This window comes from Mandrillus leucophaeus, unplaced genomic scaffold (genome assembly GCF_000951045.1).
Source record: "Mandrillus leucophaeus isolate KB7577 unplaced genomic scaffold, Mleu.le_1.0 Scaffold1380, whole genome shotgun sequence".
Taxonomy (NCBI): Eukaryota; Metazoa; Chordata; class Mammalia; order Primates; family Cercopithecidae; genus Mandrillus; species Mandrillus leucophaeus.
Window position 1 is genome coordinate 429,007 of NW_012101344.1, and position 15,140 is coordinate 444,146.

At 42.7% G+C, this 15,140-nt stretch overlaps 1 protein-coding gene across 3 annotated transcripts; it reads right to left on the reverse strand.

Moving 5' to 3' along the window:
• Window positions 1-4,116: 4,116 nt before the first annotated feature.
• Window positions 4,117-15,057, reverse strand: ERVMER34-1 (endogenous retrovirus group MER34, member 1). 3 transcript variants are annotated; one of them, XM_011973474.1, is made up of 3 exons: window positions 14,918-15,057; window positions 14,708-14,818; window positions 7,537-9,974 (listed from the first exon to the last, which is right to left on the reverse strand). In XM_011973474.1, the coding sequence occupies exon 3, from the start codon at window positions 9,538-9,540 to the stop codon at window positions 7,849-7,851; it is 1,692 nt and encodes a 563-aa protein (XP_011828864.1). In that variant the 5' UTR covers window positions 9,541-9,974; window positions 14,708-14,818; window positions 14,918-15,057; the 3' UTR covers window positions 7,537-7,848. The 3 variants fall into 3 exon arrangements, 2 of the variants coding, with proteins under 2 accessions (XP_011828864.1, XP_011828865.1); XR_001005316.1 differs by lacking the exons at window positions 14,708-14,818; window positions 14,918-15,057 and adding an exon at window positions 4,117-4,136 and having other exon boundaries at window positions 7,608-9,746; XM_011973475.1 differs by lacking the exon at window positions 14,708-14,818.
• Between the last annotated feature and the right edge of the window lie 83 nt (window positions 15,058-15,140).

Consider the following 15,140-nt stretch of genomic DNA (forward strand, 5'->3'; position numbering starts at 1 on the left):
TCTGCACACATGTGAAAGTTTTATAATGGGTAATAGTTGTTAGCAAAATGTAAGTCCTATTTTCCTCGGAGATGGTAAGAGGAAAAAGTAACCGCTAAACAAATTCCATTAAAGCAATTACTACAATGCCTTGTATTATAATCCTTAACACTCTAGTTAATGTTAACTAGTTGGGAAAGGACGTTCATAGCCTACCCACTGCCATTAAAAGTTTTTTTTTCTTGTCTTAAAATATACATAACACAAAATTTATCTTTTTAACCATTTTCAAGCGTACATTTCCATGGCATTAAATAGACTCACAATGTTGTTCAACCACCACCACTTCCACTTCCAGAACTTTTTCATTATCCCAAACTGGAACTCTGTGCCTGTTAAATAATAACTCCCGATTTCCTGCTCCCCCCAGCCCTGGCAATCACTATTTCTACTTTCTGTTTCTATGAATTTGACTATTCTAGGTAACTTATGTAAGTGGAACCATATAGTATGTGTCCTTTTATGTCTGGTTCATTTCACTCAGCATGATGTTTCCAAGGTTCATCCATGTTATAACATGTGTCAAAATTTTCTTACTTTTTAAGGCTGAATTATATTCCATTGTATGTATTTACCACATTTTGTTTATCCATTCATCTGTTGATGGACATTTGGGTTGTTTCCTCCTTTTGGCTGTTGTGAATAATGTTTCTTTGAACACTGGTGTACATGCTGGTGTATTTTATTAGTGAGCTACACAAACCTATTAACCAGAGTTTGCATAAAATGAGAAACAGATTTAAAGTCTCCCCTAAATAAGTGGTTATACAATTTGGTCATACATTAGAATTACTGGGGGTTTTAAAAGGTTCCCAGTATCTATGTTGCACCCCTGAAAAATCACGTGAGATTACCTGGGAGTGGGACCCAGGCATCAGTGCCTTTGGTAAATCTTACCTAGTGATTCCACTGTGCAACCAAGTTTGAGAACTAGTGCCCTAAACAATTGCCTCATAAATATTGTTTCAACTAAGGCTCTTTTCCTTTCCCTACAATCTTTAAATCACACTCAGATTTCCCATACTTATAAATCCAATTTAGCTGAATTAAATTCATTGTCATGTTTCCATCAAAGCAGTTACTCATAATTTAAGCTTAAGGGGGAAAATCTCAGCTCTGTATAAAATTATTAAGGAAATGTTTGCTCTTATCAGCAATAGGATGCATATAGTCAAATATGTTTTAAAAATTTAATCTACTAATGAAACTCTAAACACATTTTAATTGCAGGACTGAGAATTAACTTTTTATTTTTATTTATTTACTTTTTATTTTTTTGAGATGGAGTCTCGCTCTGTCACCCAGGATGGAATGCAGTGGCGCAATCTCAGCTCACTGCAACCTCTGCCTCCAGTGTTCAAGCAATTCTCCCTGCCTCAGCCTCCTGAGTAGCTGGGATTACGGGCGCCTGCCACCCCACCCGGCTAATTTTTGCATATTTATAGAGATGGGGTTTTGCCATGTTTGCCAGGCTGGTCTTGAACTCCTGACCTCAAGTGATCCGGCCGCCTTGGCCTCCCAAACTGCTGGGATTACAGGTTTGAGCCACCATGCCTGGCCACAAAATTAACTCTTACTAATACAATTATTAAATATTGCCTTGGGAATGTCATGCTAATGTAATTTTATAGGAAAGAAAGAAAACACCATTATTTGCAGGTGACACAATTGAAATGCTTAGAAAATTCAAAAGAATCAGCTTTTAAAAAGTCCTGAAGGCATACAAATAAGTTAATGGCAAGAAAAAGAGATAATCCTTATGTAGGATCCTTGTATAACCTTGTATACCAGCTGCAAAATAAGAGATCCAATGTATAACAACCACAAAAATTAAAATACTTAAAAGATGCAGTACACATTTATTTGTTTAATTATAAACCATATTGGACAATGCTTCAGAAAGTGGCTTGTAGAACAGGCTGCTTAGGGGATTATCCTGGCTTCCAGCACTTAGTAGCTGTGAGAACCTGGGGAGTTATTTAACCTCTCTGTGCCTGAGTGCATCTATCTATAAAGTGGGAAAATAATAGTACCTACTGCATAGTATTAGAAGGATTAGATGAGTTTAAAATCTACAGTGCTTAGAACAGCCCCTGCTACAATAGCATCATTTCAGTGTTAGCTTTTAGGTTTATTATGAGGAGTCTTTTGAGAAAGGAATTAACTACATAGAGGGCTATAGCATATTGTTGAATAGAGTGAGTTTGTAGGTGTGAAAGGAGACAGAAAATAATACACAGTGGATGACTGGGTGCAAAAGAAACAAGTCTGAAGCTTGAGACTAAGTATTTTATATATTTGTCCTCCCTATATAATATGAGATTGCGTGAATGAGTATAAGATTTCTACATCAATACAACTCCAGTTAAATACAGAGAATGCTAAATATTGTATAAAGGGAATTTATAAAAATTCACATGGAAAAATAAATGGATTTAAATATAAAATAATATTTGAACAAGAAGGCCTGTTATCAGCTTTTACAGCCTATTATGCAGCACTTACAAAACAGTAGTGGCATAGTAAATACTACTTCAAGAACTAAGAATCTAGAAACAACTCCAAGTTTAAAGAAAGCAAGAGGAAACATGGCTGTATAAGATTTTTCAAAACTCAAGGGGGTGTAAATATATATCCTATGTATACACAATATGTATGTATACACACATATACAATTAGTTTTCTATATATTATATATGTGTGTATATATACACACATATACATATATACACTATATATACATATACACACACACACACACACACACATGACTGTGCCCAACTAATTTTTAAATTTTTAAAAATTTTCACTTTTTGTGGAGACAGAGTCTTGCTACCTTACCCAGGCTGGTCTTGAACTCTTGGCCTCAGGTGATGCTCCCACTTTGGCCTCCCAAAATGCTGGGATTACAAGCATGAGCTACCATGGTTGGCCAATATACCCCTAATTGGATAGAAACTTGAAAAGTACTCCAAAGGCCTTAAACATTAAAAAAAATAGGGAACCATTAGAAAACAATTTTTAAAACAAAGCTATGAAAGAAAAATTAATTTCTTTCTGCTTTGAAAACCTCGGTGGAAACAGACTGGAATATCTGAAACAGACTGGAATATCAGACTGGAATATATATTACAATTTTAAGTATCTGTAAAATGGGACACAAAAGCACAATAACAGAATAGGAAGCTTTAAAAATCAAGTATGACCAAAAAATTGATCCATCTCCACTTCCATCCTGAACATGGTGTGTCTTGCTTTAACTTCTGAAATAGCTCCTACTCGAATAGGTTTCTCTGCTTTTACCCTTGCCTTCCTAAAAGTCCGTGCTCCACATAGAAAGCCGGGTAATCGTTTTTAAAGAACTTAATAAGACAGGGTCAAGTCTCACACTTAATACTCTCCATTGCCTTCCCAGTGCACTAAAATCCAAATCCCTACCCATGGTTCATAAGGTTTCACATGACCACTCACCTTATGCCAGCCTACTTCAGCCATTGATGGGTCCTGTGCTGGGTCCCAACTGAGTCTTTGTACCAGCTGTTTCTTTCTTTTTCATTCTTCTTCTTCTTTTTTTTTTTTTTTGAGATGGAGTCTCACTCTTGTTGCCCAGGCTGGAGTGCAATGGCGCAATCTCGGCTTACCGCAACCCTCACCTCCCCGGTTCAAGCGATTCTCCTGCCTTAGCCTCCCGACTAGCTGGGATTACGGGCAGACACCGCCACGCCTGGCTAATTTTTTGTATTTTTAGTAGATACGGGGTTTCTCCATGTTGGTCAGGCTGGTCTCGAACTCCTGACTTCAGGTGATCTGCCCACCTGGGCCTCCCAAAGTGCTAGGGTTACAGGTGTGAGCTACTGCGCCCGGTCACTTTTTTTTTTTTCCTCAGGATGGAGTTTCGCTCTTTCCCCCGGGCTGGAGTGAAATGGGGACCTCAGCTCATTCCAACCTCCGCGGCACGGGTTGAGGCGATTCTCCTGCCTCAGCCCCCTGAGTAGCTGGGATTATAGGTGCCCACCACCATGCCTGGCTAATTTTTTTGTATTTTTAGTAGAGATGGGGTTTTGCCATGTTGGCCAGACAGGTCTCGAACTCCTGACCTCAGGTCATCCACCCCCACTTGGCCTCCCAAAGTGCTGGGATTACAGGCGTGAGCCACCATGCCTGACCTCTACCAGCAGTTTCTTTTGTCTGGAATGCTCTTCACAATCCCCCATCTTTACAAGACAGGATTCTTCACATACTTTAGATTCCAGCCTATATAGTTCTTTCTCTGAGAAGCTTTATCTGAGCCCTCAGTTTAAAGTAATAAAAACAAAATAAAACAAAGACTAGAGGCTGGATGTGGTGGCTCACACCTGTAATCCTAGCACTTTGGGAGGCCGAAGCAGGTGGATCACTCAAGCCCACAAGTTGAAGACTAGACTAGACTGGGCAACATGGTGAAACCCGTCTCTACCCACAAAAATACAAAAATTAGCTGGGCATGGTGGTGCACATCTGTAGTCCCAGCTACTTGGGAGGCTGAGGTGGGAAGACTGCTTGAGCCCAGGAGGCAGACGTCAGAGTGAGCCATGGTTGCCACTGCACTCCAGACTGGGTGACAATGTGAGACCATGCCTAAAAACAACAACAAACCTAAAACAAAACCAAATGTATTTCTGTATGTAAAGTGTTAGAAACACTTTACATACAAAACTCAAAATATTCTTACAAGAACCCCATGAGAGAGATTCTATTATCATTTCTATCTTATAGCAAGAAAACTGAATCCCAGTAAAGTTGGGTAAAAATCTCAATATACAGCAAGAAAGTAGCTTGTAAGTGCCTTTATTTAATTGCTGTGCTCTGCTGCCTGTACAAGTAGCCTTCCTTCTACTCTCAATCATATCACTGTTTTTATTTTCACTATGGCACTTTTAAAAGTGTGATTTTTAAAATTTGTGACTTGTTTCTACTGATAGAATGTCTGTCTTGTTCACTGCTATATGTCCAATACCTAGAACAATGACTAGCAAATTGGAAATACTTAATACTCCCTCCCTCTCTCTCTATATATATATACACACACACACTATATATATATATAGTATGTGTGTGTGTGTTTTTGTTAGATGGAGTTACTCTTGTTGCCCAGGCTGGAGTGCAATGGCACAATCTCAGCTCACTGCAACCTCCTCCTCCCAGGTTCAAGCAATTCTCTCACCTCAGCCTCCCGAGTAGTTGGGATTACAGGCACCCACCACCACACCCAGCTGATTTTTGTGTTTTTAGTAGACCTGGGGTTTCACAAATACCCAATACTGAAAGTTGCATTATCTTTTAATGGCTTTTCTAGTTTCAATGCATATTGCATAACAAACACAGGAAGTCCTATATCTTTCAGTCTTTCTCTTGTGTCCTGCATTGCTGAAGTTTTTACCTTCTCTTGTGTGTATGTGTTTTGAGACAGAGTTTCGCTCTTGTTGCCTAGGCTGGAGTGCAATGGTGTGATCTCGGCTCACTGCAATCTCCGCCTCTTGGGTTCAAGTGATTCTCTTGCCTCAGCCTCCTGAGTAGCCGGGATTACAGGCATGCACCACCACGTCTGGCTAATTTTGTATTTTTTTTTTTTAGTAGAGATGGGGTTTCTCCACATTGGTCAGGCTGGTCTCAAACTCCCGACCTCAGGTGATCCACCTGCCTTGGCCTCCCAAAGTGCTGGCATTACAGGCATGAGCCACTGCACCCAGCCTACCTTCTTTTGATATCAACATTACTATGAACAATAAACCCATCTATAAGGGCTCTATTGTTCCAGAGTATGAGTTTTCTTTTCGAGACAGGAGCTCACCCCATCACCCAGGCTGGAGTGCAGTGGCACAATCTTGGCTCACAGCAGCCTAGACCTCCCAGCCTCACGTGATCCTCCCACCTCAGCCTCCTGGGCAGCTGGGACTGTAGGCACGTGCCACCATACCTGGCTAATTTTTTGTAGAAACAGGGTTTCGCCATGTTGCCCAGACTGATCTCCAACTCCTGGGCTCAAGCGATCCACCTGCCTCAGCCTTGCAAAGTGCTGGGATTATAGGCATGAGCCACCACACCCAGTCTGTGCTTTTTTTTTTGCCACAGAATCTCACTCTGTTGCCAGGCTGGAATACAGTGGCATGATCTCGGCTCACTGCAACCTCCACTTCCTGGATTCAAGCGATCCTCCTGCCTCAGCCTCCTGAGTGGCTGGGACTACAGGTGACTGCCACCATGCCCAGCTAATTTTTGTATTTTTAGTAGAGATGGGGTTTCACCATGTTGGCCAGGATGGTCTTGATTTCTTGACCTCATGATCTGCCCACCTTGGCCTCCCAAAGTGCTGGGATTACAGGCGTGAGCCACTGTGCCTGGCCATCTGTGTTTTCTTAATGTAACTTGAAATGATTATTCTGTTAATAAATTATCTGCTATATTCATAAATGTTTATATGCAATCTTAAAAAGGTGAGACTCTCACTGTCCATTCCTCTTACATGTAATTGCTTTCATTTGTGAATGACTTTTCCTTTCTGTTTTATTTGCAAATACATACACACATACATATCATTTCCCCTTTTTTAAAATAAAAATTAACATACTAGGCTGGGCACGGTGACTCATGCCTGTAATCCCAGCACTTTGGGAGGCTGAGGTGGGCGGATCATGAGGTGAGGAAATTGAGATCATCCTGGCTAACACGGTGAAACCCGTCTCTACTAAAAACACAAAAAATTAGCCGGGTGTGGTGGCGGGCGCCTGTAGTCCCAGCTACTTGGGAGGCTGAGGCAGAAGAATGGCATGAACCCAGGAGGCAGAGGTTGCAGTGACCTGAGATCAAGCCACTGCACTCCAGCATGGGCGAAAGGGCCAGACTCTGTCTCAAAACAACAACAACAACAACAACAACAAAAAAACATACTAGGTACCCTGTTCTGCATTTTGCTATTTTTCAGTAATGGCATAATCTTTAGCAAGATATCTACCCTTTGAGTTGATTCATCTGTAAAATATGAACACTGTGAGGATTAACTAGAAAGATGCATGTAAGGAACTCACCAGAGGACTGGGCAGAGTGAAGCATTTGATATAATAGATGCCACCTCAACACTCCCTACATCCTACTTCCACCTGCAGTCCATGTCATAAGATGGCTAAAATGCATATCAGACTAACATTCCATTAGACCACTAAAATGCCCATGGGAAGTCAGGAAAGCTCAGATCATACCAGCCTAAATTATTTGTGGCGCTCTCTCTAAAGTAAGTTTTCAGTCGATTCTGATGACTAACCAATATTTATTCTTTGAGACAAATTTGACAATCTTGTATATGTGTACATTGGATTCTTCTACGACTTCAACCAAAATCAAGGGAACAAAATTCTCTTATCTATTCAAACACACTCTTTCATCTATCGAGAAGTCTACAAAGTGCTGTTGGGAGAAACTTTCCTGCTCCCAACTTAGTTCCAGTGTTTGGGGGCTTGCAAATTAACAGATTAATAGAAAAAACGTTTATTATATATGCATGCAAGAACACTATAAAGAGTAGCTCTCTGAACAGGAAGGGGTAAGGGTTTACAGATCAGCTTAATGGTATGTGTCTTAAGGCTTCAGAGTGAAACTATGAAAAGTTCTGATAAGGCTTATTTACAATACCTTGGGAGATCCTAGTGCTAAGTGCCCTTATAAGAGGAACACTCGGAGGAGGGTTTTGGCAGCTGAATTCTCAGTAAGGCCTGCTTTACTCATCAAAGTTTAGCTAAGGCTTTTTTTCTGCAGCTGCTGTTTGTTCAGATATTCTCAAAGTAGACTTGTGTCATACTGATGGGTTGTTAGTTCCTTCATTGCCCTATTTGAAACTTGACATGAAGTTTCATTGACAAGGAGCTGTGCTGATTGCTGTGGAGATAAGGCTGGGTTCAGAGGTTGGGAGTTAAGGGATCTGCGAGATTTGCGAAAGACACGAACATAGATTAGAACAAAGATGAATAAGCAGAAAAGAACAATTAAAAGCACATAGCCCCATGATCTGAACCAGTCTCCCACTTTTGCAAATAGGCCTTCCCAATCAAAAAACGGTCCATTCTTCAGGTTCTCGGATATTTCATATAGATGTTGTATATCAGACATTATTGCTTCCGAATTATTTATATAGAGGCAACACTGTTTGCCAACAGTTCTACAAGCCGTTTGTCGTTGAGTGGTTGGTATATCCAAGACATGATCCTTTTGGGATGCAGAGGCTAAACTGCTAACTTTTGATTGGTGTGCTTCCAAGGTCTGCTTAGTGGCACTGATTTCCTGTTCCATTGCTTTGGAAATGTTTAGAATTGCCTTTTCCAAATCATAAGTTCCCAAACTTGGAAAAAGGGCCCTTATTGTTGAATTGTCCTTGGGGCTGCAATACAGAGGTGGATTGTCTGTGTCTCGTTGGGTGCATCTATGTGGTGTTACTTTATGAATGAAGGATCTCAGGTTTGTAATTTGGCTAGCATTTAAGGTGAGGTATCTGGTGAGGGAAGGTACCAGATACCCAAGTCCACATCGTCCAGACCATTTAGGTGGAAACCCTTTGTACACCCCATTGCCGCATAAAAAAAAGAGGCCAGAGTTGTTCACAGACAAGGTCAGATTGGAACCTGTGAGCCACCAGGTGGGGGTCTGGTGTCCATCATGACCTTTGTCATTCGTTATGTTGACATCTGCACATCTCCATTTCCCATGTGCCTCTGTCAGGCCATAAGAGCAAAATAGGTTGCGAAATAGCTGGTACAGAAGGCCTTTGGTTTGGTTTTGGCAGCTATAAAGACAGGTGCCATTACCTGACCAGGTCAATCCAGAATTTCGATCTACCCATTTGTAGTCTTGGGTATTGGGCAGACCAATCAAGGGAACAGCTGAGCTGTTCCAGGTCTGGTTAGTGCAACCTGCAAACCAGGAACATTGTCTAGTGCCTAGGCAAACACTTGTATCATCATAATCATTCCTGGATTCATCTGTAACATCTATAGAGGGCATGAAAGTGCCATCTGTAAAATCAAACCATAGTATTTGATTACAGTATTGTTTAGGTATATTACCTAGGAAGGGTCCAGTGCCATTTTTATTTTCTACACAAAGAGAAAAGTTTCCCTCCAATAACCTTACTTGAGCGAAGGATAGACCTTGAGCTTCCATGGAGGCTTCCCAGTGCTGAGTCACATTACCATAGGAGGAAGTAGAGTGATTCTGTACTTCTGCTTGTGGATACCACACCCTTTCATACATCCATTGTCCAGAATAGGTCCACCAGGTGCTTGCACTGGCAGGAACAAAAACCAGTTCGGGTTGTTCTGCATTATCTAGATGCTCACATAGCCAGCAATTAGACTGATTAGTCAAGATAGATAGTGTTTGGAAAACTGGTGCAAGCAGGTGTTGAGCTTGTACTAGAATTGTCAAAAAAGCAGTAAGGGTTACTTGAAGCAGGGCATAGTTTGAAAGGGAGACCATAGTGGAGGAACAGAGGGAAAACAGGCTAGGTTAAGACAAGCAAACTCCAGACAACGGAGATTCAATGAAAGGGGAGGGTTTTGTTTAAATTTCTAAGACAGAGAATTTTCCAGGTCAGGGAGGGAAGATGTTTCAGCTAGTTGGAGATGGAGACAAAGTTCTCGGTCTGAGATACTGAGTAAAGCTGTCTACTTCATCTGCTCATGCAGCCTGTGAGTAGGTGCTGAAATTCCTCAATTTGAGGTAACCCATAGGCATGACCTTACAGTTGTCATGGGATGATCTTGATCTAGCTTGCTGTGGCTTGTACAAATCCAGGAATTTTATTTTGATGGCTGTGTAGGTGGGTAGCACTACTTTATAAGGTCTCTTCTTTTTCCAGGGAGGTTACAATACATCTTTTCTTCTAAAAACGTTGAGATATACTTGATCACCTGGTTGAAAAGATGGCAGGGTCTGTTAGAGAAAGTCACAGATTTTTACCTGTTGAAAATATGCTCCAAGTATACTAATTATTGTATATAATTAATCATAGTTTTGAATTGTTCACTAAAGTCCCCACAATGCTCATTCAATCTATGAAAGTTTTAGAGATGCCAGTAGGCACAGAGTAGCCAAAAACTATTTCAAAAGCAGTCAGTCCTCCTATTTGGAGTATTCGACCTTTTTTGTTTGTTTCTTATTTTTTGTAGAGATGGGGGCTCACTTTGTTGCCCAGGCTGGTCTTGAACCCCTGGCCTCAACTGATCATCCTGTCTCAGCCTCCCAAAGTGTTGGAATTACAGCCACTGTACTTGGCCAGTATTCCAGATCTTTATAAGGACCAAGGCTAATGCTTCTGGCTGTCTGAGTCCAGTTTATTGACAGATTTTTTCCTAGAGTTCATTTTATGTTTAGATTTTTACGTTCCACTTGCCTTGAGGATTGAGGATAGTAGGGGGTATAAAATTTTAATGAATATCCAAGAGTTTTGCAAGGAAATGATTTAATTCTGCTGTAAAGTGAGTTCCTTTATCTGATTCAATTCATAAAGGAATGCCAAAACAAGAAATAATCTCAGTTGTTAGTTTCTTTTCCACTGTTACGGCCTTAGCACATCTAGTTGGATAGCAGAGTCCATCCATTAAACATGCAGTGAGAACAGTCTAAGGCTGGAGACAAATCTATAAAGTCCATTTAGAGTACCATAAAAGGCAATGTGGGTCTCGGAAGACTCTTTGCAGTATGCTTACCATACTCCAGAGTCTTCGTGAGATTTACGAGTACTGCACTGGGAAATAATTTGATCAGAAATGCTATGGATGCCAAGAGCCAACTGTCTTTTGGCTCTTTTGATCATCCTATTCACGTATATGTAAATATCTTAAAATTTTCTGTATACTAATTATGTTCTGACGTTTAGAAAACCTTTCCAGCTGAGGGCCGGGCATGGTGGGAGACACCTGTAATCCGAGCACTTTGGAAGGCTGAGCCGGTTGGATCACTTGAGGCCAGGAGTTCAAGAACAGCCTGGCCAACATGGAGGAACCTCACCTCTACTAAAAATACAAAAATTAGCTGGTCATGGTGGTGTGCGCCTGTGGTCCTAGCTACTTGGGAGACTGAGGGAGGAAAATTGCTTGAACTCGGGAGGCGGAGATTCCAGTGACCCAAGATCGCGCCACTGCACTCCAGCCTGGGTGACAGAGTGAGACTCTGTCTAAAAAACAAAACTCAAAACAAACAAACAAAACACCTTTCCAGCTGAGGAGAGACTACCTTTCTTGGGGGCTAGCCAATTCTCAGAGATAACAAGGGGCCAACCAGGAGCATGTCTTTGATATACAAACGAATCCAGAGCCATACCTCCTCTATCGGGCCCTTACACACATGTAAGCAATTATCTGTCTGCCTTAATCATCCCAGGGCCACGTGCTATGCAACTAGGGGACAACCTCTACAGTTTGAAATCCATTGAAATGATTCAAACTAACCAATCCTAAGCTGTTCACCCTGCCCTGTCTCTTCTTTCCCATGGAGGTTAACACACATGCCTGGCCTTGAGTAGAATGAAATGACCCAGGCCACAAGCATATGACCAGTGGGACTGGAGGGTTCCTTGATGCGTTTGTCACCAAGGCCCGAATCTGGCTCTCTTAATAGAAAGGCAATTGACACTCATGGGCTCACTTAGCAAAACAGCTGCTTCTAATGGGGATTGCAGACTTCAAGAAACTGAGATGCAGCCGGGCACAGTGGCTCACGCCTGTAATCCCAGCACTTTGGGAGGCCAAGGTGGGTGGATCACCTGAGGTCGGGAGTTCGAGACCAGTCTGACCAACATGGAGAAATTCCATCTCTACTAAAAATACAAAATTAGCCAGCTGTGGTGGCACATGCAATCCCAGCTACTCAGGAAGCTAAGGCAGGAGAATTGCGTGAACCTGGGAGATGTAGTGAGCCGAGATTAGGCCATTGCACTCCAGCCTGGGCAAAAAGACGGAAACTCCATCTCAAAAAAGAAACTGAGATACATGAGCTGTGGACCAGGGAGCACTGCAGGGAGTAGTAGCAAACCCTGTAAAAAAAAAAAAAAAAAAAAACTTAAATCACCCTTTCTTGTGCCGCTTTTAAGGTTAACACAGTGCTTTAAGCAGAAGGGTAAAGTAAGTCTCCATAAAACCCAGAGAAGAGAATGTGAAGCTCCTCTTTGGAGGAGCTGGACTCCTGTCTGGAGTCACAGCTGAACAATTTCCTTACAGTTTAAGCACCTTTGTGATATTTTTACATATCACATATGATGCATTTAAACTTAACCCTAGCTTTGACAGTGCATTAAAACCAAGTGTTGGTATTTGACACTGTAGGCAGTAATGGTCCAGCAAAATAGTGTAAAGACTGCTTTCACCTGAGAACATCTGAAGACTGGCTGACTCTGGTCACGCCTCCCAGAACCAGATTTCAATGAACTGTTACCTACTTAGGCCATGGAATGTCTCAGGTTACTCAAACTCAGCCATAAATGCCTTGCATCACTTGCGTTCATCCTGATCTCAAAGGCAGGTGTGCACACTTACCAGCTGGCTATTGCTACCAATGGATTCCCAGTTATGCTGCCTTTGCCTAACCTCTACATGCTCTCCCAGGCACAACCACAGAAACCTTCACTGAGATACTGAAATTAGCATTATCCACCCCACACACCTGTTTTTATTTACTCAGTTTTGACAAGCTTTTCCATGTTTATTGCTGTGAAAACAATGAGATAGCTCTGGGTATTCTAGGACAACTTTCTTCCTCTCAGGTAAGTTCCATAGCATATATATATTTTTTTCTTTTCCCTCGGGGACAGGGTCTCACTCTGTTGCCCAAGCTGGAATGCAGTGGTGCAAGCATGGCTCCCTGCAGCCTTGAACGCCTGGGCTCAAGGGATCCTCCCACCTCAGCCTCCCCTGTAGCTGGGACTACAGGCATGCACCACCATACCTGGCTTTTTTTTTTTTTTAAATTATTTTTAATAGAGACAAGGTCTGGCCATGTTGCCCAGGGTGGTCTCAAACTTCTAAGTTCAAGCGATCCTCTCATCTTGGCATCCCAAAGTGCTAGTATTACAGGTGTGAACCACCACGCCTGGCCTCATAGCATATTTTTCACGTCAGTTGGATCCCGTGGCATCAGGCATGCTCCTATGTCCATGTAGTGACCTCAGTTGCCACCCTAATTGACAAAGCCATTAACCTTACAATAGGTTCTCTTATTTACCTTTGTTTCCCATTCTGTGTCAACTCTTACAATTCCATAAAAGAGTGCCTTTCTACTTGACAGACCAACCCCTCCTCATCCTGCAACTCTGTAATGCTCTAAACCTGTACCTCTCCCTGATGGAGAACCCCACTCCACATACACATGATTACAGTCACAGAGTTGGCTTCTAACCCCCAAGAAGACCTCTTAAGACACTCCCTTGAGTCATCCACACTTACTCTGGGCCAGGCGTGGTGGCTCACACCTGTAATCCCAACACTTTGGGGGGCCAAGGCAGGCAGATCACCTGAGGTTGGGAGTTTGAGACTAGCCTGGCCAACATGGTGAAACCCCATCTCTACTAAAAAATACAAAAATTAGCCAGCATGGTGGTTTGTGCTTGTCTTCCCAGCTACTCGGGGGATCACCTGAACTCAGGAGGTGGAGGTTGCAGTGAGCTGAGATAGTACCACTGCACTGCAGCCTGGGCAACAGAGCAAGGTTTTGTCTTAAACAAACAAACAAACAAAAAACAGACTTACTCTGTTCTGTGACAGATCTTATAAACAAAATTTTCAGAAAGATAATAACTGGCTATGACATAGTGAGCTTGTACACTGGCGAAAGAGAAAACTACTTACACTGACTAGATATACCCTGGGACTCTGCCATGTCCTTGGCAGTTTGAAAGCCCCCTAGATGATGATGATGATGATTTGAGATGGAATTATTATTCTTACTATTATTAATTGAGATGGAATCTGTTCTTACTGTTGCTCAGGCTGGAGTGCAGTGGTGCCATCTCCGCTCGCTGCAACCTCTGCTTCCCGTGTTCAATCTATTCTCCTGCCTCAGCCTCCCGAGTAGCTGAAAGTACAGGCATGCACCACCACGCCTGGCTAATTTTTGTATTTTTAGTAGAGATGGGGTTTCACCATGTTGGCCAGACGGTTCTCGAACTCCTGACCTCAAGCGATCCGCCCCCCTCGGCCTCCCAAAGTGCTGAGATTACGGGAGTGAGCCACTGTGCCCTACTCCCCGCAGATTCTCGACCCCAGCAGATACTCCCATCACCAATGGGCATATAATTGCTATCCGATTACAGCTATTTATTTTCCTATATAAATTGTTATTATTCATTGCGCAACACTTAGGAAACTGATAGAGTATCTTTATGGAATGGTAGGACTCAGAAAACTGCTAAATGGCAGACAAAAATGGACTCCCTGTCTCTCCTCCACCCAGCTTGCGACCCTACCCTTATCTCTTACTCATGTTTATTGTCGGGCAAATGCCCCACAACCTAAAAAAGACATGGCTACCAAAGAGGGCCAAGCAATTATGCTATGGATTAGATATGGGACCAAATGGACTTCTTTAGCTAGTGTGCTCACAAAGGGCAGACATAGGAGAGGCTCAAGAAAAAATAAAGCATTATACTTACAAGACCTAAAGACAGGAACCATGCTAGTCATACAGGGAAAGACACCAGGATGGTCAGTAGGCAGTAGACCACCGTGAGGGAAAGGTTTGGAACACAGCCTCTATTGCCTTCCTGTTAAGCGAGCCGGATTCAGACACCAGGAACCCTCCGGTCCCACTGGCCAGGTGCTCGGGGCTGGGTAATTTCCTCCGCTCAAGGCTAGGAACATACCTGCGCTTGGAACTGAGGCTGCCGCACCTCCGCAGACGTAGAAGACGAATTCTTGGAGCCCAGGGTCTGCCGGGGTTGGATTCCCGCCGCCGCGCGCGCTACCCGCCCGAAACCCGCTACAAAGTAGCGGCGCGTCTGCCCTGGGGAGGCAAAGCGCAAACTTGTTACCGCGCCGGGACCTGCCCCGGGATCCTCCCAGCTGCTCCGCAGGACGCAGCGCCTG

Excerpts from the sequence above, each read along its gene's own strand:
- ERVMER34-1 (XM_011973475.1), bottom strand. The coding sequence starts at position 9,540 with ATGGTCTCCCTTTCAAACTATGCCCTGCTTCAAGTAACCCTTACTGCT.